The sequence below is a fragment of the Opisthocomus hoazin genome, chromosome 4 (assembly GCF_030867145.1).
Source record: "Opisthocomus hoazin isolate bOpiHoa1 chromosome 4, bOpiHoa1.hap1, whole genome shotgun sequence".
Classification (NCBI taxonomy): Eukaryota; Metazoa; Chordata; class Aves; order Opisthocomiformes; family Opisthocomidae; genus Opisthocomus; species Opisthocomus hoazin.
In genome coordinates, this window is record NC_134417.1 from 55,298,472 (window position 1) to 55,322,486 (window position 24,015).

The window sequence follows — 24,015 nt, forward strand, 5'->3', positions numbered from 1 at the left end:
GTACTTGGGCACCCCCACTACAATATCTCCATGGGTAAGTGTTGACTGGCAGGAAGCCTTGCTGAAACATGGCAGTGTTTGTGCCCATGATAAAATTTTTCATTTACTCTATGTAGATAAAAAGGTGTATTTTAAAGGCTTGCAATTCAGAGATAGTTTAGGAAGCTGTTTTTTCTTGCCTCTCAGCTGAGATCCGGTAACTGGCTGTGTAAGCAGCCTATCTCATGACACATGCAGTCAGATGGCTTACCTCAAGCCACCTTGTTTAAGCAAACCTTTAGAGTTTGTGCAGGGATAGAGGAGAGGCACTATGCAGGCAGACAGCAACTAATAAAGGAGAGAAAGCAGTCGCTGCCCTTAGCAGAGTCTATTGCTTGGCTAATGTGAGATTTTTCTCTGTTCTGCTCCACTGCAGGCCACTGGCCTTAAAACTAATGTGTCTGACTTTGCTTTGTAACACAGTGCTTAAGCCAGCAGCAGTTCAGAGGGAGAAGCCATGATCTCTTGGATGTTTCTGCCCTCTCATAGCCTCTGTTTTTACTGTAGGAGTGCTGCTTCTTTGCTCCCTTCTTCTACAAAAGCAAAGCTGGTTAGCTCGAACTATTTTTTTTTTCATATATTAATCTCTCTTTTTTTCCTCTTTTTTTTTTTTTTTGAACGGAGAGCTTGAGGAGTTGAGGAGGGAGAGTGCTGGAATTGTGCAGGGCAAAAAACCACCAACTATTCCATCTTGACCCAAACTGTTTACCTGTGGCAAAACAGATGTGTGAGCAGACATTTCAAAGTGGTCAAGAGAAGAAATCAGTCCTAGGGTATCTGAGAGTTCCGAGGATGGCTCTGTGATTGGCTTTCTGTGGCTTCTTTGAAATCTGTTTCTTGCCATTTTAAAAAATTAAATTAATAAGCTTCATCCCTATTTCAGTTTTACTTTTGCTCAGCACCCAGGAGACTGCTAGATTTGTAACTTAAAAAACAAGAGGTGAATTCTTGACTGCTGAATCAACTCTGACATATGGTGTCTCTAGAGAGTGTTCTCAGCCTCGGTGCCTTGCACTTTGTGTTATTTGATTTGTTTAAAGATTTTTATATTTCATTTTGTTGTGCACATCTCCATGCTGTCTCTCACATGCCTGAGGCTACTTGGTGGCTTGATAGAGTAAGTTGGAGTAGGTCAGAGGGTGTGTAGTTCTTTTTTTTTGACAGGGGAACTATTTGTCTTTTTCTAGCTTCTCCAGTTCTTTTCTAGAATAAAATCTGTCATCCTTAGTCTTCAAGATAAATGACACTGCTAGAGATCAGAGGCACAGAGGTTCAAATTTTTGTTATTGGTTGCAATGAATAGAAAGTTAGGAACAATATGCAAATGCAGAAGCTTATCTAAAGTGTACTAGGGCCTTCATAAAAAAGGAAAAACTGTTCTTAATATGAAGAAGTAAGAGGCACTCTACTGTGGCAGAAATTGTTTTTGTTCTGTATTTGTACACTTAATAAATGCTGCTGTTTATATCTGTCTACAACATGAGGATACAATTACTAGCATAGTGGATTTTTGAAAGCTAGCTACCTGAGGATTCATCCTGCCACTGGAGAGACTGCTATTCTCCGTTCTGGTTTGACTATGTGACCGCTAGAACTAGGTCTGACTACTTGAGATGTACCCAGGCTAGATTTGTCCTGGTGTACAGCTGTCCCCTCCACTGCAGCACAACAGTTTCACTGCTAGTAGAAGGTCTCATGGGAGTGCTTAATTGGTGTTGTAAAGTCCTCCAGGTGTCTTCCACTGTATACTTAGTGCCTAAGCAAGCAGTGATTAACAGCATCAGCTAGCCACAGTGAACGCCAAGTTGGAGCCTGGATCTGATGAGGGGGTGGCGTGGAGGAATCTCTTCTGTAATTTAGAATGTTGTGGCCCTTCTTCAAAGATCATTTCTTTCTAAAGCATCCGTTGACTATTGCCTTTGTTATCCAGGGATGAAACCTATGTGATTTCATTGATATTTCATAATGACCTGACTGACAGTGCTAGGAATCAGGCTTCTGCAGCTGAGTACAGTAGAAGCTGCACAATAGTTTCTTTTCATTAATGAAAGAAGAATCTCTTGTGCTTATGTCTGTTTTTGGAATACCTCCAGGATATCTGCATGCCCTAGCTAGGGTGGGAGGTACATTTGTGCCTTGTGCTATACTTAGAACTGCCTTGCTATGATTCCTTTCTTGATACTGTAAGTGAAATAAAAGAAACGTCATTAGCTTCTAGCCTGCTCAATTCTCTTTAAAGTTGTTGGCCACATCTCTTGTATGTGAAATCTCTGTTCTTTACTTTTATATTTCCCAATGGGAACACAGGGCATGATGCCAGTTACACTGCTTTCAGGGTTGGAGTTCTAGCAAATCAATGGAGCCTGACACCACTCACTAACCGCAGTTGTCACCAAATGTATCAGTATTCTTCTGTTTTTAGCATTCATACTAAAAAAAAAAGTTAGTGTTAGGAAACGCTGAGGGTGGATGCTTCAGGAATTTTAAAGAGAGGGTTGGTAGCAAGCAGAATCACAGCAGTACCTTATGTCTATTTGATTTGTCATTGCCTAGTTTGGCACAGCTCTCGGTAGAACAGGCTGCTATGCTGTTGTGCTGGAGGGTTTTGCCAGATCAGAGGAGAGGTGAGGAAACAGGGAGGTTGTGGTTTGTGCTTTCTTTTGAAATCTTGTCGTTATCTGAGGTCCCATTTCTAGAGATCTGTGATGGCCAGTGAGGTATTTTGGTGTATAGTGTTGTCTTTCCCCTGCCGTTTGCTTCTGTGTCTGAGCTGTTAAAAGCATATATTCTGATTTCTGGGGCATAAGTAGCAATGGTTTGCTGCACTGGAAATCCAGTGACGGGCTTTAGTTGACCTACCTTTACAATTGACATGTCTTGGATACAGGTGGATAGCCCAGTTCCTCTGTTCCCTGCATGAAGATAATTCTTTTATCTGGAAAAGAGTTTTTGGATGTTATTTTAAGGGGGGATGATGGAGTAACAAAGAGTGAGGGATTTAAGTTTAGAATTAATGATCTATTGTCACATCTGGACCCTAGTTTTTTGAAGACTTCATACCTGTTATTAACAAATATGAGCCAAACGCCTACCTCAAAATGTCAGTCCTATTGAGCGCCTACTTTTGTGCTTACTGGAGTAAACAATTCTAGTGGGAAGGTAAAATCTCATCAAGGATTTTTCATCATTGTTAATAACCCATGGCAAAGGATTGTTGAACAAGAATAAAATCAATAGTAGTTTTACAAGGCCGTGTTGTCTACTATCCGATTGGAATAGTTTTCTGTTCTTTAGGTCTTCTAAAGCAATTTATATAAATAAAGCTTGAACATGATCTATGTACATGAGTTATTGTATGGAAGCTGAAAATAACAACATGAAAGTATGGTCCATGTTTGCTTGTCATTGAACTGGGGGACATGAAGAAGCAATACAAAAGGAGACAGCTGTGTTCTGTTGGTTTGCTGCCTCACCAGCTCTCCAGTGCGCTCAGCCTGTTACCTTCATTACAGACTGAAACGTGTTTCTAAATGAAAGAGGTGCATGCAGAAGCCTCTGGATGTTTTCTGGTCTCTGATTACATAGTTACAAAGCAAGGCACTTTTTTTTCAGAATGCTTTGGATCCTGCAAGCAGGAGCAAACAATTTCTTCTTTCCCCTTTCTCGACTGCTACCATTGACAATAAAATCTTTATAATGAATAGCAGCTTTGGAAATGCTTGCTTTTGGAATGAGGCCCCAACTATTAAGCATTTGGTAGCAAGGATAGCTGGAATATGTTTTGCAGAGAAAAGGCATTCAGCATCTTTTTAGCCTGTCACTTTTCAGATTTTCATCATTTTCCTTCTAGAAAATCAAAGCTGCAGTGTAAGCAAGCTTGTATAATAGGGCTATTCAGCCAGAGAATTCTATGCAAGTGGCAGTTTATGGAGTGCTGAAGTCTCCTCCACACTATGTCTAGGTTTTTGCTTTCTGCTGCAAAGCTGAGAAGGTTCATGTCCTGGATGGCTCTGCAGGATGGCTCCAACTAGCTGACCACCTATGAGATGTAGGGAGCCAAGACTTGTGCTATGTAGGAGTTGGTGTCTCCCTGGCTGCAGACCTGTCTCCTGATAGCTGCTCCAGTCATGTCTTCACATGTAATGTGGGAAGGTGCTTGGCCCAACCTCTCTTCCTGCTGCTGCAGCTCCTCATCTGCTCATCCAGGAAGTAGTTATTCTCTGTTCACTCACACACATGCATTAAATACTAATCCAAACAGCACTGACCTAAAGCTCTGAAAAAAATTTGCACAGAATGTACAAAATGAGATTTGCTTGCTGACAGCTCAAATGGAGAAGGGGGAGTTGATAAGAAATGTCTGCTTTGGTGTGGCTTGGTTAGAAAAGGAAGCAAAGGGTGAACTGTATGAAGTGTTTTTATTAGTAGTGTCTTAGCTCCTGGCCAGTGCCAGATGCAGTTGCACCTCAATAGATGAGGAATCTACCTGTACAAAATCTTAGTGTATTACTATGTAAGCAATTTGGTCAAACAGCTAGGTCAAATACTAGGGATTTTCACCAGCAAATACAGCAGATAAGTCCCTACCCGGGGTCTTACTGCCCAAGCTAAAAATCAAAACTAAGCACACAGCAGAAAGGAAAAAGGAAGCACATCTCTACTCTATTTCTAAATCCATAGAATGAAATAATTCCTCACCCCTCTTTATGTGTCCTCCATGAGAAATCATCCTCTTATTTCACCTATAATTTTCCTGGTTTTATAGAAAGATGACAGTTTGACCTGTTCGCACACAATTCCTGATGAAGGTGGCAGGCTCATTTCTTGTGTCCTTCTTGCGTAGTCAGAGTCAAGGACTCTAAAAATGCCATTTCTAATCAAATATGGTCTGTTATACATTTAATTGCGTGCTAGACTATAACTGTAAAAATCATTGCTCGGGACTGGAGGCTGAAGATGATTATACTGTGTAATCCTTAGAGGGGGAAAGACAGGTTAGAAAAAAAAATAGCTTCTCACCGCTAATAATCTTGGACTGATTCCTTTGGCTTTAGGTTTTAATGTAGACACAACATTTATTTTTATGGCAAACAGCTTGCAGTCCGCAAGTCCATTCTGCTCATCCTGCTTACTTTGATATGTCTGACCAAATATTCCTCCAGAAAAATGTTGCAGATTACTTCCTGCAAGGAGGATGTTACAACAGGAATGCTAAACACTAAGAGCTGTCTCGTAAATACCACAGACAGCTTCACTTTCCTCAAAAGAAAATTCTGTGGAGTTTGGTCCTTGAAGAACTTGATGTGACCTCAGTAGTAAAATGTAAAGTCCGTTCCTTTGGCTTGTACAAGCCAATGATCTATTGATGGATCAAGCTGTCTTCCATGCTGTCTGGGAAAACAGTGCTTGTTTTTAAGTCCTACAGCAAGAGAAAAGTAAATATATTTGAAAGATAACGAATGATTTCTTTCTTCCTTGGAGTTACAGTGGCTTGTCTGCAGCATTCCTCTGTATTTTTGACTTGTCAGAATACATCCACAGACCTCTGATTACAGTAGACCATTTAAAATAGCAGAAACATCAGTTTTAAGCAAAAACAATGCCTGTGATTGATTTCCTGTGACTGTTTATCAAGGCATTCCACTGAATCTTTTCAAGTCTTGATTTTTTTTTTTTTTTTCCTCCTTTCCACCAGCACTCTCCTAGTGTCCTAGGGGAGGCAGCAAGGGAGAGGGGGAAGCCTTCTCATGTACTGTGTCCAGTTACCATTGTTACACTATGTACTTAGTAAAGTACTGGAGATTGTGCTTAGGTGAGATGGTAGAATAATTTGATGTTGTTACTATGTACAAACTTGATCTGTATTTCTTTACTGTAACAGTACCATCTGTCTACTGCTGCTTTCCACTGATTCTGGCACTTGGGTTCTGCTTGACTTTGAAGCCTGCAACTATCAAAAGAGATATATTTTCCCAGGCTTTTGCAATATAAGGATGTAAAGGTTCAAACATGACAGGTGGTGTTTAAAAAAATTCCCCACTCGTACTCAAGACGTGGACTTTTTTTTAATGACATGTCCCCTGTCTATACATTGAAGTCTTGTGTTACTTCAGTCACGTAATTAAATAAAATGCTTGCAATTGTTTTGCTTTTTCTCTTCCTGCTCTCTCTGCAGTGCACGTATATTGAGATTGAGCAGGTGCCGAAGACTCATGCTATTGTGCTGAGCAGGCCCTCCTGGCTTTGGGGGGCAGAAATGGGAGCTAACGAGCATGGAGTCTGTGTAGCTAATGAAGCTGTCATGACCAGAGAACCAGCTTCTGAATCTGAAGCCTTGCTTGGAATGGATCTTGTCAGGTGGGTGGCTTGCTGAGCTGTGGACCAGTCTTTTAAACACCAAAGGTTTAGATGATGGTCCTTCTGGGTAACAGCTTTGTGGTGTTGGCAGTAGAAGATTTTAAAACAAGATAAGTAGGAGACCTCTCTAGGCAGAGCTCCAGACACAGCTGAGTTAACACTTAACACTTGGAATCTGAATTTTGCTATCAAGTATGTACCAGTCTAACGTGGGTTCACAAAACCTGCCTTGTCTACCTACCCTACAGTCTAGCAGTGGCTATTCTGACAGGATAAGAGAAATTATTACATTGTTAATAAGGAACTGCTAACTAGTTTGTAACATCAGATTGCTGGTGTGCCCTTCATTCTCCCCCACTTCACACCAGCCTACTCTGACCTAAATAGCTTATCCTGGGCTTGTAGCCAACTGTATGCATAAACAAACTACTATGCCTTGCTTCAGCCCATGCATTCCAATGCAAACCGTTGCCCTTATTTAAATGCTGGCAAACAAACTCTTGTAAGTCTGTTCATTGAAGGCTGTCTGCCTAAAAGGCTTGTGCCGCACTGTAATTCTCAACCTGCATGCTGATTTGTAGTGAAGAGAGTTTAACAGAGAGTTGGGTGATGGAAGAAAGCTGAAAGTGAAAGAACAAGAGAAAATTGTGCAAACTTACTGCAAAGAGAAAGGGAGCAAATGCACTCAATTTAGTTTAAAGACGGAGCAGGACAACAACTGCCTATTTAAGCGAATCAATGTCAGACCCAGTGGTCCTGCTGGAATTTGCTCTAGGACACTTAATGAGTGGGCTGAACCAATTTCAAGCAAATTCTCATTTTTCTTGAGAACTAGTGAAAGCTGGAAGAGGTTCTGGATGACTGGAAAAGATTAAATGTTGTGGCTATACTTAATAGAGTTAAAAGGAGTTGTGGTTATAGACCAACTTAACCTCAGTTCCTGAAGGGGAAAAACCTGCTTATATATCAAGGAGATGATAAATGTGCAATAATGGCTGTTAGTCAAGAAAAACCCTGTCAAACCATTCTACTTTGTCCCTGTAATGAGCGTACAAATTTTATGGACAGAGGATAGGAAATAGATACCTTGAATTTTAAGAGGGCATTAAAACCTTAGAAGATATTCTCATAAGCAAGCTGGGAAGCATGAGTTAGAAGAAATTGTTGTTAGGTGTATAGCTACCTGAAATTGTAATTGTAGATGTTCTCTGACTGTACTGGTGTGTCTGCAGAAATGCAGTATCTGGTTCCAGCTACCATAAGTCACGAGGAATGTGAGCCAGTTGGAGAGAATGCAGTGGAAATGGGAAATATGATCAGGGATCTATAGAATCTGACTAATGAGAAAATCATGAGAGTATTGGCGTTATGTTTCTCTTTGGTATTCTCTCTAAACTCTGTATTACTGAACGAATCTGTGGAGAAGTTGTACCTAGAAGGACTAGCGAGTTTAATCGTGTCAAGGGAGACTCAATAGACTGGGGGGCGGGGGTGTCTTTTAAGAAAATGTAGGACAAGTTTTTGTCAAGAAGAGGAAGGTATTAGATGATTTTCCGAGTTCCACCTTTATTTTTTCTCTGCTACTACCATCCTTTGAAACTTTAACAAATCATTGGTTTAGATGCAGAGTTCTGCTTGTTTTGGTCATAGTTATTGCAGTCTCAGAATACTGATTTATGCACACCAGTGAATCAGGAGATACCAAAATAAGGAGAAACTGGTCATAAACTACCAGTGATCATCACCCGTAGATATTACCCTCCCCCTCTCCCTTCTTATCTGCAGAAGTTGTCCGTAGCTCAAAAGCAGAGAGTGCTTCAGGCAGGGAGAACTAGAGATATGTTGCAGACTACCATCTGTCTCTTATTCCAGCCAAAGTGATGCTTTCCCTTACTGTGAAGACTTGGCCAGTTGCATTAAGCTTGCTGGTTTTGGATCACCTCATAGAACAGAGCGCCATGAAGTACGAATCAACCATATAGGCTGCAGTGAAGCAACTGTCACCAGCTCTGCCTCTTTTTATCCATCTGCAGAACAGACTAATTCTATTGCTCAGGATTTATTGGAATAAAAATAAACTGAGGGATTTTAAACCTAATTAAGAAATGCACTTCTCTGCTGGCCAAACTTTTCTCACACCTATGTATATGTTGGACTTCTGCATCTGTATCAGATCGTAGCTGAAGTATGAAGACTGATGCTCTGTGTGTGCATGTATGACTAGCTGTTTGCAAAAGAAACTAAAAGCTTTATACTCTGAAACATGTTCTTCAGAGCAGGTCTAAGAGTTGCCAGCCCAGGAATGTCATCCAGGTAGTGGAATCAAATTTTCCTTGAATGCTCAGGCTCCCCAAAAAGTTTGCTTCTACGTTCTCTTAAAGTGATTATTTTTTTCCATGGAGGAGTCGTCTTCTCTCTTTGAACTCATCTGGAATTGTCATTTTTCAGTTAGGATTTAAAATCCAGCTGACGTGAGCAAAGGCTGTGGGTGCGTGTTGTGAGAGCACATGGCATTAAACAGGCCAGAGGCATCTTTCAGCAGGGTAGTATAATTCTGAAGTCTGCATGTTTTGTTGTTGAAATTGAAAATTCATGCTGAAACCTCATAAAGCATTTTTTTCAGTAAAGACTATGATGGACACCAGTAAAGTTGTATTTCACAAAGTTCTTAATTTGTTTAGTAACCGGCTGCTGGCTTCATGACTGAAAGCAGCATGTAGCCTAGTATACTGCTATATCTGAGGATTAAGACAGATATCCATACATTTGTAGCTTGATAGATGTCAGAACATATGAATGATTCTTAAGAAATGAATGAAGTTTGTGTGGTTGACTTGAGGGGTAGATGTTGGTCCTGCTCCATGCAGGCTTGTATACCCATCCCGGTTTATCTAAATGGAGAACATGAACCTTCTCACAACAGACAGAAGAACTGAGAGAAAACAGGTTCCAGCACAAATTCATAAGAAACGCTTCTTTTCTGTTCTAGAGATTTATTAAAAGGCTGGTATTTGAAAGTTGCACCAGTATTGCTGCATTGGTTAGCTTATCAGAATTTTCTTCAGATATCCTTCCTACTGTGGCTGCAGTTTGTTGGGTGTGTGGGGTTTTTTCGGTTTTGTTTTGTTTTTTTTTTTTTTTTTAAGGCACAGTTGTCTCTCTAAAGCACCTGTTTACATAGGGAAGTACATTCATAGGAAAAGATGGTGTACTGTTTTGCTTATGCTGATACAGTTAGAACAGGACAACTTTATCATACAAAAGGTATATATGAAGAAACCTGTAAAATACACCCTTATTTTTGCATTGTTGTCTTAATTTTTAATCCTTGTGTGTTTGTATTATTTATTTGTTCTTTTCATTGCTGGTGTAATTACTTTTTCAGAGCCACACAGAGATGCCAGTCTTGGTAGGGAGTTAAGAATGCTCTTTAAAATAGTATTTGTTTACTAGTTTCTTTCCTTAGAGACATCAAAACTGAATAAAGTAGAACGTCATCATTTGGGAAGTCAGCATCTGTAACTGATACATGAAGTTGAAAAGCTTAAGATGATATTGTTTTGACAAGGTTATAATATGCTGTGATAGCATATTGGAGGTACTAAGGCAGTGGATTGTACTAAGTCACTGACATTTTCTTAATGAATAATTCCAGCTCTCATCTGGGGGTGAATTTACTTAAAACTTTTCTTCCAGCTTCCCTTGAAGGGAACTGAAATGTGTTAGTGGGAGGGTCGCGCTGCAGTTACCCAGTACATTGATGCCAAGATAGCTGGCAAGAGCTGCACTTCTGTGGAGATGAGCTGTGTGTGGATGTTGTGTAGGGTGGGGTTTTTTATTTTCTTTGGTTTTTGCTGCCTCTTGTGACTGATGGGTAGGAGCACCCAAATGAAAAGCAGAGGCTAGGCCTTTGTTAAATGGAAGTAAATGTAACATTGGAGCCGTTTGCAAAAAAATTATCTAAAAGATACTTCTTCAGCCTGGATGTCTGCTATGGTTTTGACAGAGAAAGCTAGACTATATCCATCTTGGAAGGAGAATTTCAGGGAGACATTATTAAAGGTTTTAGTGTGATGGTATGTCTCTTGGCAGGTTTTGATCTAATCATGACCTAATGGTCATAATCTGGGGAGAAGGGAGCAGATAATCACTGAATCTAGTGACTGTACGGTCACCAAGGTAGTAGTCAGCCCATTCATTTACCTGTAGCAGTGACAGCTCCTGGAGTTGTTCTTAGGGAATAAACAAGACATGCTTTTGGACTGGCTTTTAGATGATGTCTATGGTACATCCTAAGACTGGCATCTCTGTATTGCTCTGAAAAAGCGATTGCACCAGTGATGAAAATAATGAAGGAGTAACATAAATGCGTAGGAACTAAAAATGGAGACAACAATGCAAAACAAGTTTTGGCTAATAAGAGAAGCAAGATGAGAGGGAAAGACTCTATAAATGGAAAAGATGATGATGATGGGGACAAACTGTCACTGTAAGTTAGGATCTGAAGTTCTAGTTGGTTCTTCTTTGTCACTAAATGATAAATAGATGCTGCTGAGAGATGAAAACACTGCTTTTGCTAATTCAACCTAAACGAAGGCTAATAGTGGCCAACTATTCAACAAGGCAGGCCTAGTGCAGAGATCAGGTTGAAAAGTAGATCAGCAAATTTGTATTCAAATTATCAGGACCTGATTTGTCTACTGTAGTTTTTAGGAAAGAGAGTAGTGTTTTCTTGTCATGTGATTGCCAGGGAAATAGAAAGCGCTAGCACGGTACTTACACTTAAAAAGGTGAATTTCTTGGAACTATCCATCAGTCAAAATATGTTTGTCCATAGAGCTATTAGAGAAAGATAAACGCAGAAGAAAATATTAAGGTGACATAACCAACAGAGGGAATTTTTGGACTGATCCAGATAGCTCTCCCAAAGCATAGAGGCACGGTTATGCTGTTTTTTGAAATACTGCATTTCCTCATTACCAGTAATTCCATTTTGGAACCAATGGAATCGTTTGCCGGTCTGATTTGGACTCTTCTGGTCACTGCTTTCGTTGTTGACTTGGTTACGGCTGTAAATTATCTCAAGGGATTACTTTATCCCATTTATTCAAGGCAGGATACAGTCATTCCCTATAGCTTTGTAAAACCCATTCTGATGTTTCAGTTTACTTTTCACTAAAATACCCTTGCTTTGCTCAAACTTTCTTTTAAAATCATGTTCTTTTAGACATATGGTTACTCTTAGTGCAGATAAAAGCCGGATCTGGTGTTTAATTGTTAAAAATATTTTGGGGGAAGCCTCTGCAGGAGCACTGGAGCATGACTGCATAAATGCTTCTGTCTACAGCATGCAGTATGCATCAAAGAAAAACATACATTTAGCTTCTATGGCCGATTAAGTATTGGAGCATTGGAAAAGAGAGGTTGTAGAGATTGAAATACTGACTACTGCTTCCTTTTTTTGATCTGTGGTAATATTAATTTGCAGTTTCCTGCTGTTCTGTACTGCAAAGTAAATTTACATACAGCTCTTACTTTAAAAAGACCTTTGCAAATTGTCCTTCAAATTTATTCTGCCTGAGGATGGTTTAAATAGAGCATTGCATGTTTACAGTGCAGTTGAGGCCATTGGTTGGTAATTGGACTCTTTTTTCAAAGAACTAAAAACCAGCTATGTTAGGCTTGAGAATAAAGAACCCATGTAGAAAATAAAGACTTGAAACAAAGATTTTAATATCTTATCCTGTAATTAGTAACTCATTAAAGCAAGAATTCTTACACTAGGCATACCTGACACTTTGGTATTTTAAAACCAGATCAGTGCTGATGTTTAAAATTAATAACTTATGGAGACCTCACTGTTACATGTCTGTCTGAATCTGTTTTGCCCTTTTCTTGTAGACTTGGCCTAGAAAGAGGTGCAACAGCTAAAGAAGCATTGGATGTCATAGTTGCTCTGTTGGAAGAGCATGGACAGGGTGGAAATTATTATGAAGATGGGAGTTCATGCCATACTTTCCAAAGTGCATTTTTGATTGTGGATAGAAATGAAGCCTGGATACTGGAGACTTCTGGAAAGTACTGGGCAGCAGAAAAAATCACAGGTTGGTTTATCATTCACAGCAAACATCTCATTATAAATAGCTGTAAAGAATTGTCTTGGAAGAATTGGTCTTAAAGTCATTAAAGTGACTATTTTATGCAAGTGTTCAATTAAATCATCAATTTTAACCTTCTGTATTTTTACTACTCTTATTTTTTAAACATTTATTTGCATTGGCTGATGTAACTTAGCATTATCTGTGAAGCTGGAGACTGTTACCTGTGTACATAAGCTATGTAATAATCATCATGCTTAAATTTTTATCTTTGGTAAGTGTCTTGTTTTCCCAGATTTATTTACTGTTTGGAATGTGTCAAGTGTCTTTTCGGTGGAGTTAATGCCCGAATTGTTACTTACAGATCTAGAATATTAGGAGGGAAGGATGAGCATTGATAGCTTTGAGAAAAGTGCTTGTGTTAGGTGGTGAATTGAATGGGCTGCTGCTGGTTGTTTTACTGCAATAGGTCTGGTCCCTTCATATCCCTAGCTGATATTGCAAAACAGTACTTTTGTACTCTGTAAACTTGTAGATGATTTCTTTTTCTGTATGTGTGAAGCTGGAGCTGCCAAACTAACTTCTAGATTTCACTGTCTTGGTGGACGTAAAACTTTGCCAGCAAATATTTGCTGCTTTAATATAATGTGATTGTCTAAGGCATAGATTTAATTTATTCTCAGTTGTTGTTTTTGGTTTTGAATGGATTTTTATTTTCATAAGAGCACAGCTTTTTAAAATGTGCTCACATTTGAGTGAATTAAAAATTCAGATAATTTAAGAAGATTTTTATCATCCATGCTGTGATCTATGACAGATCCATCCAATTCTCTTCTCATTTCCCCTTCACTGAAAGGTAGGAGATAGTAGATACGGGGAGGAAGGACATTTAACTTTGTTGAAAATAGCAATACAAAGAAATAACACCAGGCTGTGTAATGTTGTGTGGTGGCCTATTGTCAGTTCATGCTATCAAATATGAATCAATGTACCTTAGCAGGGATGTTGTTTGCCCAAGCAAAGCTTGCATTTTAAGGATACCTACAAGATGGAGGAAGTCTTCCAGCACAAAGATGTACGAAACATAGAGGAGGGAAGACTGATAATGCTGTCCTGATAAAATCCAAATTCTGGAAAGCATCTGGATCCTGAGGCTCCTAGGATTTTGCAGTGACAATCTGCCACCTTCTGTTGACCTAACTGGCTGACATTTGAAGAACGGTGTTTTTTACTTAGCCTTCTTAGATTTAGCTTAGATTTAGCTGCATCAGCAATACATAACCTTCATGTCCTTCTTCCCAGCAAATAGACTGCTGCTTGCAGCATTTTGAAATGATACTGCAGCTCTGTTCTGTTTTTTACCAGCACATTTCTCTTCAGGAGGTCCCTGTGAGCCACAGATAGAGTAGGTTCCGTCTCTTGCAGCCTGCCAGGGCTGCCAGGGGGAAAGGCTACTGGCTATGTAAGAACTCTATATTTCATACTTTGTTCAGGGGGTTCTCTTTTGCAACCATAAGCGTGCCTCTTGAGCTTTCAAATGAATGCACAAATGCTGCTAAAACAGGGAAAATGTGTCATTCCCCAATATGAGGGCATTTTTTTGGTGATTGTTCTCAGAGTTGTTCTGTTTCTAATATTACTGCTGCAGTTCTGTAAAGCTTGTAGTGAATGTTTATCAAGCAACTCTTTGACAGTAATTGAAGGATAAACCCTTTAAAATCCTTCCTGTTACTGTTCTTCAGTCCGAGTGGAAAAATTTGTTTGATAAATTTTTGTTTTATGAGGAGAATCAAAACCATGAAATACTATCTTACATGAGTTACTAAATGTAATATTTAAAGAGCTCTTTAAGGAGCGGCTTGCCTAGCTGGGTACGAACATAAATATTCCTGTCACTCAAGTCAAGAAAATTCCCTGAAAGGTATGCTGTTTGTAAGTCTGAATTGGAACAAACTGTCAGTGACCTAGGGTAAGTCAGAACTGAGTGACAGTGGTTTTTTTTGCAGACTGATGAATAGAACTTCCTACTGTAAGTTGTCACTTATTTAAATTGTGTGCATGAGGCATTACAAAAGCAAGCTTACTTTTGTGGAAGGCAGTATTAATAACTTTCACAAATACTGCTTTGGTTTCTGCTTAGGAAAAAGTTTGTGCCAAGTTCCAGAATCTGGTTTTATTTTGGTTTGCAGATTTACTTTATCAGCTCTTTCCCTGGCTTCCAATGCATTTGCTTTATTCTCTCTGAGGAGTATCTGCAGCAGCCACTGTTAGTCATGCTGTAGATATATGGATATATAAGCACTGCGGCATTTTTGAGAAAAGCGAATTAAAAAAACCTGTAGTATTCTTTGAAGGTTATTTACACTTTCTTTTTACCTCATACCATTTTAAAATTTAAGATTAAAAATGAAATTTTATTGAAGCCTATACTGCTGCTTACAATAAAATTGTTTTCAACTGGGAAGCTTAAAGCAATTGGTAAGCTTTTAAAAACATTCTCCAAATTAAATTTTCAGTTTTGAGGGGCAAAGAAGGGTCATAAAAAGCAGCTTTGCTGAAATATATTTTGAAGTCAAGTCAGACCTCAAGCCTTGTTGTGGCAGTGGAATTGGAGAAAAGATTAGGCAGGTGCCTTTGGCATTTGGAGACCACTGTTACTTCATGTTCAGAATGTATGAGGTACAAATTGTGAAACTGATCTTATGACTAAATAGGACTATTAATCACAAGGTGGTGTAAATACCTAAGTAGGGCACAGAGAATTGAGGTCTGCAACCTGCAGTGAGTGGTAATTCCATGGATGTGTACTTATGCAGTCATGCCAAATCTACATCCTAACCAATAGTTTAATTTGTTTCTAATTTAAATTACCTTGTCCTTCCAGCTTCTCCCAGAAAAACTACTAATGTTCTCTTTTAATATGTGGCTCTTTCTACAGAAGGGGTGAAATGCATTTGCAATCAGCTTTCATTAACTACAAAAATTGATGCTGAGCACCCTGAACTAAGGAATTATGTGAGAAGTCAAGGCTGGTGGAACGGAGACTCAGACTTCAATTTTTCTGAAGTGTTCTCTCTTGCTGATGACCATTTAGCCTGCTGTTCTGGCAGGGAGAGCCTAGAAAAGCAAAGTGGTAAGTGTTGAACCATCTTTCTGTGTGTGCAGTGGGATTTTTAGTCACTGCTCCCTCCTTTCAGGCATTCTGTCCAGAACTACAAGTCACTGAGGAGAGTACCATGTAAACCATGTGGGAAGGAAGACCAGAACTGAAGACTGTCCTAAACTTGCCACAGTGTAGAAGGAAGCCATTAATGTCCCCGTCAAGTTTAAGGTTTTAAAAGAAGATTGCAATTATAAAATAACTTTCTTCACTCTTGTTCTGATGTGTGTGATGTGCCACTACCTACATTTGTGCTTTGCTGTAATTCTTGTGGCCCTACCTAATACTGGAATTATAGTATTATAAAAAAAAAAAAGGCCTTACGTATGAAAGTTTGAGCTCAATGGATTCTAGATTTTGGTAGGTTTGCCTTAGGCTTTTGGGGAAGGAGTTAAGATCATAGTTTAAGGAAGAGCAATGCTAGTCAGTTGAAAACTGAAGTCCCTTTTTCATTGTTGAGCAGAATAAAGTTACCAGAACAGACAGTGTGCCAGTTGCCCTCAGTCAAAGGGTTTATTTCCAGACTGAAATTTATTAATGACTGAAGTTCAGTGCAGCTGACCAAAATAGCTCTGAAATGACCAGTCTGCAGCAGTGCATGGCTAACATGTATCTGCTCTTTCATGGTGAAAAATGGTACAAATTATCTTTTTATAAAAAGCCCTTTACTACAGATGTGAATTTACTAGATTGTCAGCATTTTCACATGTTGGCAAATGTCAGGAAGAGCATAGAGGTGAAATATTTATTGCAATGCAGAGTTCCTGCTAAGGCGGTAGAATTACATGGAGCGTGGTTTGTGTCCGAGAGGCAGATACGGTAATTCTGAAGGACCATAGGTAAAAGGTCTTAATAAACCTGGATTATAGCACTAAAAAGCCTCAGGGCCCCTACAGGCAGATGGCTATGGCTGCAAATCTTGGAGACTGCTGGGTCATTCCATGTCTTCTGGTGCACTGAGGCACCCGTGTGTGGAAGGGTGAGTCAGTGCGGGGTTTGAGAGGTTGCTGGGGCAGAAGGCCTAGCTGCCAAAGGGGTAATGCAAGAAAACATGGTGGTGCCGTGGGGAGAAAGCTATAATAAGACACAGGCAGGAAATAGAATGAGAACAGGGGATTCTTGTAGATAGTGGTTTGAAGAAAAATCTTGGTGTCTAGGTCTGCTGCTGTAACACTCTGTTAATGCAAGATGATTTTTCAGAATTTTGACTGAGAGCTAATGGAAATAGATGATATGTGGGAGACCAGGGTGCTCCCATTCTGTGCGAGCTTGGGTAGAGGAAAATACGTGTTTTATGCAAGTAGTCGGTTCATAGTGATTGCTAAAGCAGTATTACAGTCGTGATGGCCGTCTTCCTGAACAATACCTTTTTAATGACATTTCCCCCTACCTAGCAATTGTATTGCCTAACTAATGCATCTTACTGTTCTCTTTTAGTAGCTAGGCAAGTTCATTCTGGGTTTACATTGTTAAAATACAAACTATTAACTGGGATTTGTGACATGCCTATGTCAAGTGTCACCGGTCATATTAGACCGAATCTCATTCAGGCTAAAATCTTTGCCTGGGGTCCAAGCCATTGAATACTCAGGAATTTATTTTTTTTTCCCTTTCACATAGGTGATGTTTCTGCACAAGCTATGATTGATGTCCTGCGTGACAAGGATAGTGGTGTCTGTGTGGACTCTGAATCTTTCCTTACTACAGCTAGCATAGTGTCTGTTCTGCCTCAGGACCCTAGTTTTCCCTGTGTTCATTACTTCACTGGCACGCCAGACCCTTCAAGGTAAGCCACAGCATAGGGGTTTCCTGGGTGCAGAGCAGATGAAAAATACTAAACAAACCCTGCTACCCAAATTGGAACATGCTCCAAGAGCATATTCTAACCAGAAATGCAATCAGCAGATGTTGATGTGTAGTCTGGCAGTCATGTGTTACTGAACTGCATCTTGCTGCAATTCTAAATGGACACCACTGGGCTGAAAGGCCAGATCTGTAACTTCGGCTAAATTCAGAGCTTCTAGAGTAAATGCAGTTTAGGGAGGACCCAGGAACTACTACTCCAGCATAGTTGCTTTCCAGTGGGTTCTTAGTGAGGTGATGAGGTTGTGGACCATTGTAGTCGCTTCTCTTGAACAGATGCGTTCAAAACTGAAACAAAATATCTAAAGAGCAGAGAGGGGGTGTGTACTATAGGTAGTCTCGTATGACGTCAAAATGTTAACAGAGCACATCATCTGCAACTCCCAGGTATCCCGAGTGTGTTTTTTACTGGAGGGACAATTTCCAGTTGGTTTAAATTATGTCTTTTCTAGTTGAAACCAGCAGAGGAGATAAAGGAACTCATGGATGAGATCATCAAAGAACTAATGAATTATCTTGTGTTTTAAACAGAATCCACCTGGGATTCACAGAAATTAAACTAAACCACTTGCAGTTATTCAGGAGATCTGCCACTTGCATTGAGGTAAAGAGGTTATGGGGAGAAGAAAATGGTGCCCTTGAACAGCTGACAGTCATTCCTTGAAGAGTGGTAGTAAGCATTAGGTTCTGCTGAGAGCTACAGAAGTCATCCATCCCAAAGGGAATTTCCACCCACCTTGCTTTATGCAACTCAGACTTTCAGGGTTAAGTATGAAGTTTGAGCTTGCTTACCAAAACTTTTCTTTGATTTGGTGAAAATCCTTTGAGATTAAAAAGGAGTAAGGGTTCGAATTGTTTTGGTGGGATTTCTGTCTTTTTTGAAGGCAGGGAGTCTAGCTGTAAAAAAAACTTGTTTAGAGGCCTTTCTTGCATTATTTTACGCTCTGATGCATTAAAAAAGCATTGTTTTAAGTGCAGCTAGTGAGTCACATAAACTCTTAGTCAGCAAGGCTTCATGACAGTGATGGAAAGTGTAGCAGCAATGAGCCTGCTGACCGTATGCAGGCAGTGGTTATTAATCATGTTTTGCAGAAGTCTTGCACTTCTGACAGCTTCTTTACTGCAGAATGCAGGGTCCTGTTTTGTTGTGTATCTAAAGGGAAGGCAGGCAGTTTCTCCATGCTCTTGCCAAACCTACACTCAGATTCTCAGGAATTAAGATCCTGGATTGCGAGGATTTTGTTGTCTGTCTGTCTCTCTCTGGAGTTTAGATCCAAACTCAGTGTTGAAGTTGTTTGAGAAGTGTCACAATATTGGTACCTATGTCTTCCTCCCCCCATAAAATTCTGAAATGCTCCTGGTTCTATGCCAAATCCTCTGATATTGAGCAGGCTATGTAATCTTCCCTGTTCCACAGAAGTGTGTGTTTGTGATTTTTAATGAAAATTAAATCTGGGAGGAGAAGGAGAGATGGCAGTGTGAACAGAGGAGAAAAACCAATGTGAGGCTGAATGCTGAGATTTGTTAAAAAAAAACTTGGAGAGGAAAAATACAGTGCCACTTTTTCTAAAGAAGTGGCAGAACTGGCATGAAGGAGACCAAAGAAGCCTATAGGTAAAAAGGGGTAGTAAGTTTTACAGTAATTGGCAAACCCAGTTCTTTTAAAACACATACATTTATTTTGCTTGTGACCAGTACCAACTCTCTAACCTAGTCTGTGCCTAGTGTAGATTAATTACCTATGCTGTTCTGTATCTGTTTTTTAAAATAGCCTGGTGAACATTTGAGTAACATACATAAAATCTCTTACTACTGCAAGCAGTAATTCTCATTTCTTTCAGGTCCATATTTAAACCCTTTATTTTTGTTGATGATGTAAAATTAGTACCAAAAGTGCAGTCTCCTTCTTTTGGCAATGATGATCCTGCTAAAAAGATACCTCGATTCCAGGAGAAACCTGATCGCAGGCATGAATTGTACAAGGCACATGAATGGGCTCAGTCTCTCCTTGAGAACGATCAGGTAAGAGCTGTGGGACCTGGAATTAAAGAACTAAATGTAGATTCCTAACTCCATAAGGTACTTCAGAGTTACTCACTGAAAAACAAGGATACAACCTATTCTGGCTAAACATTTCTCCATGTTATCAAAAATAAAAAAAAAGCATTCTCTGAATATTCTTAGAATCCTTGCAAGTTCAGCTTGAATAATGACGCCCCCTGAAGGGCAAACTATTCTGCATAGTTTTTTTGGTTATCCTGAAAGTACTTTCACAAAATGAAAAGGCAAACTGTGACAAGCTGATTAGCTTGTTCAGTCCCCATTATGTATATAGTCTTTTTAAGTGATTATTGAACACTGGATGCTAGTGCAACATGGTATCAGAATTATATGATAGGATGATGGCAAGAATGTCATAATTTGAATTACATGCTGGATTAAGATCTACATGGTTTGAGGGGTTTTTTTTTCTTGAAGGTGTAATTTGCACATGACAGTTTTGCAAGTCTCAATTTAATGCATTTCTGTTAATTTGTAAGAAATAACTGAAAATGCCATCCAAGAAGAAAGGACACTTTCCAATGCCATGAAACATGTACCTGATGGCTGAAAACCTTCCAGTGTAAAAACCTAAAGTGTTGAAAATGTCTTACAGGAATAAATTTTGGAATAAATAAAGGCAGAAATGGGATTATTCTATACAGCTTTTCCAGCTGATTGAGATACAACTTTTGCTGTCATAGTGCAAGTGGTTCAGTAACTGTTGTTTGACACTTGCAATTACAACTACAGCAGTAAACTGGAGAACTGGTTATAAGGAAGTAAAACAGAGGGAGAGATCACCAGGGCATGCCAGCCATGCTGGTATTGGTATTTTGGGCAATTTGCAGAAGAACCCCATAGTCGTGTTGAACTTCCACAGAGGACTTGCTTTTCTGCAGTTTTCCTCTGTGTGTATTTGCATAGGTGAGAGTCTTGCTAAGATGGCAACAGCATTCAGACTTATCCATTGGTGATTAAGGAAACCATGGTAACTTTGCTAGTACAAACTTTAGTTAAACGCAGTTTTGGCTAGATGTGGTTTTTAATCCCTTGCAATAGTTTAATTTAAAATCTGTGGCCTCTGTGGTATCATTGACTCAATGTGCAGCTGGCTCCTATAGCGAGATGTTGATTTAGGGAAGATCTAGGAAAGGCACTTCAGCATCTTGTGAACTCTTCCCTACTGAAGTCCCACAGTGCGACACCAGAAGTTGTGGCAGAAAAGGAAATGTAGTTTTTAGTCAGCCTTCATGCTACAAAAACTGCCCACCTGAGAGTCTAAACTTTAGCTTAGGAGCTCTACTCTTTCTGCACAAATGTTGGTATAAATCCTGGAAGGCTCAGAACCATCACTCATTCTAAATGCCTTTTTTTCTGGAATTCAATTTTGAAAGCTGCAAGGAAAACAAACAGCACTTCTCCTTTAAAACAAAAAAGTAAAAAAAAAAAGGTAGACTGTAAATGACATCTGGATAAAACAATATGAGACTTTCTTCAGGAGTGTATTTCCTGCCCAGAAACATGAAGAGCAATAACTCAGAATGACACACAAAGGCTTCCCTGGGATCTGGAGTCTTAATGCTGTTACATTATACATAATTTCAGGTCTAGTCATCATCTTGCAGGGAAGCTCAGAAAGTATGGGCTGGATGAGTGGACAGTGAGGTGGATTGAGAACTGGCTGAATGGCAGAGCTCAGAGGGTTGTCGTCAGCAGCGCTGAGTCTAGTTGGAGGCCGGTAACTAGTGGGGTTCCCCAGGGGTCAGTACTGGGCCCAGTCTTGTCCAGCTTATTCATCAGTGACCTGGATGAAGGGTTAGAGTGTACCCTCAGCAAGTTTGCTGATGACACAAAACTGGGAGGTGTGGTAGATACACCAGAAGGCTGTGCTGCCATTCAGCGAGACCTGGACAGGCTGGAGAGTTGGGCAGAGAGGAACCTGATGAGGTTCAACCAGGGCAAGTGCAGGGTCCTCCACCTGGGGAGGAACAACTCCATGCTCCAGTACAGGCTTGGGGCGGACCTGCTGGAGAGCAGCTCTGGGGAGAGGGACCTGGGAGTGCTGGTGGACGACAGGTTAACCATGAGCCAGCAGTGTGCCCTGGCTGCCAAGAAGGCAAATGGTATCCTGCGGTGCATCAAGAAGAGTGTGGCCAGCAGGACGAGGGAGGTTCTCCTCCCCCTCTACACTGCCCTAGTGAGGCCTCATCTGGAGTGCTGTGTCCAGTTCTGGGCTCCCCAGTTCAAGAAAGATGAGGACCTACTGGAGAGAGTCCAGCGGAAGGCTATGAAGATGATAGGGGACTGGAGCATCTCTCCTATGAGGAAAGGCTGAGGGACCTGGGCCTGTTTTGCCTGAGGAAGCGAAGACTGAGGGGGTGACCTTATAAATGCTTATAAATATCTGAAGGGTGGGTGTCAAGAGGATGGGGCCAGACTGTTTTCAGTGGTGCCCAGCAACAGGACAAGGGGCAACGGGCACAAACTGAAGCACAGGAAGTTCCAGCTGAACATGAGGAAGAACTTCACTCTGAGGGAGACAGAGCCCTGGAACAGGCTGCCCAGTGGAGTCTTCTTCCCTGGAGATATTCAAAACCGGCCTGGACAAGGTCCTGTGCAGCCTGCTCTATGTGACCCTGCTTTGGCAGGGGGTTGGGATAGATGATCTCCAGAGGTCCTTTCCAACCCCTACCGTTCTGTGATTCTGAACATGATCTGAGGGGGTACACATGTACATACCGTGATCTGTACAATCCTCAGCACTGCTAGTCTTCTCATATAGTTCTGTTTGCGGGTTTACAGGCTTAAGAAGTTGCTATACCTCTTTATCATGTGTACAAGCCTTAGACCGTTTTCCTCCATCTTTCATTCCATCTTCCTTCTCTGCTTTAAACATAGCAACTCCTTATTTTTCTTAATGCATAAAGTGTCCAGCACTGTTCCTCTTAGCCTTTGACCATCCAAAAACCTATTAAGAGTAATATCTTATACTTAAAAAAGCTTTCTTATTTTAAAAAATGCTTGACAATATCTCCATAACAGAAGAGAACGGTAAAATGCTTTAATGAGCGTATTTGCTGGTTAATTGAGTTTGGTTGTTTCATGCCTTTAGGATAAAGGCCAGAAACTGATGAGGATTATGTTAGACCTTGAAAAACAAGGCTTAGAAGCAATGGAAGATATCCTTACTCGTACAGAGGTTCTGGATCCCGCTGAAGTAGTGGATCTTTTCTACGACTGTGTTGACACAGAACTAAAGTTCTTCAAATAAAGTAAGCAAACACTTCAATTCTTTACATACCGAGTTTCTAGTACCAGTTATCAGTGAATATGAAATGTTGGATCTGATTCTGATCTTCCTCCTTCTCTTTTACACTAAGCTAAGGGTGTTCAGAATCGGGCCCAAAGCCACCTTTGTACCTCAGTGCATCTGCTTGGATTGTCTCCAAAGTCCCTTTTCCCTATGCTAGATTGCAGGCAATTTTTTTTCAATTTCACTCTTGCTTGGAATGAATTTTAAACGTATTTTATCTCATTTCAGCTACGGTGGCTGTTGTTAGCCTTTTCACTGGAAGACTGCAAAGTTCTTCAAGCCTTGAAAGAAAGTCTTCACACTTGTGAATTTGCAAGAAAAATATTTCTAGAGGAACAAATGTTACTTGCTAGCTATATCTGGTTAACAAATTGCTTTCCTTTGTCCAATTCTGTGGTGTTCCTACTTGTGTATGTATATAGTGAAAGGAGAAAGTCACTGACTGGTCCAATTACTGCGTGCATGCTGGCTAATTTAGTACAGAATGTTTAATATGTATGTTGGGGAACCAATTAAAGCAAAGATTAACTTCATCAGGCTAACTGCCATATTGTCATTGAAAGCAATCTGTTTTTTCCTCTACTGCTCAAGACTAGGCTTGCAGCAAAGTTGACCTGCATTTTTCTCTTCTTGCTAATTCGTACAAAGAACCGTAGAGTTGAAATACCATTTTTGACAGGGCAGGAGAGTAAGTCCTGGTTCTTGGCCTGCTGTACTGGCCTTAGATGGGCATCTCTGGTTACAGTGACTCAACATCTGACACCATGCCTGTACAAATTATCAGAATTATGTTCCCCAGGTTAAGTTTTGCCTTTGCCTGCACCCAGCTTAGGGAGGCTTGTGTTTGTAATGCACCTGGCTTCTGCTCTAGTACTGAAACACAGAGCCAGCCTGGATGCCTAAGACATCTGTACATAACCTATTGGCTCTTCAGATGCAATTAATAAGGTGTCGTATTTATATACAAGCTACAAATCAGGAATTTTTTGAGGGAGTAGCTGCTGGACATTGATCAGTACCTGACGGTTCTCCATCTTTCTGCCTCTGTACTGCTGAACAGTTCCTAGTAATCTCCATGGTGAGCATACATGGCTGACTAATCCATTAAGTACCAGTGAGTTGCTGGTGGATGTGGCAATCCA

The 24,015-nt window shown here is 40.3% G+C and overlaps 1 protein-coding gene across 2 annotated transcripts in view; it reads left to right on the plus strand.

Annotated features, from left to right (window-relative positions):
* SCRN1 (secernin 1) overlaps window positions 1–23,406 on the plus strand; it is a 39,319-nt gene extending 15,913 nt beyond the window's left edge. Inside the window, exons 3-9 of one of the 2 annotated variants that reach the window (XM_075419082.1) lie at window positions 6,215–6,396; window positions 12,298–12,500; window positions 15,433–15,627; window positions 17,275–17,440; window positions 19,359–19,539; window positions 22,673–22,832; window positions 23,102–23,406. In XM_075419082.1, the coding sequence (XP_075275197.1) occupies window positions 6,215–6,396; window positions 12,298–12,500; window positions 15,433–15,627; window positions 17,275–17,440; window positions 19,359–19,539; window positions 22,673–22,831 (1,086 nt within the window). In that variant the 3' untranslated portion in view covers window position 22,832; window positions 23,102–23,406. The remainder of the gene's footprint in view (window positions 1–6,214; window positions 6,397–12,297; window positions 12,501–15,432; window positions 15,628–17,274; window positions 17,441–19,358; window positions 19,540–22,672; window positions 22,833–23,101) is intronic. The other variant, XM_075419083.1, reaches the window with a different exon arrangement.
* Window positions 23,407–24,015: the final 609 nt, after the last annotated feature.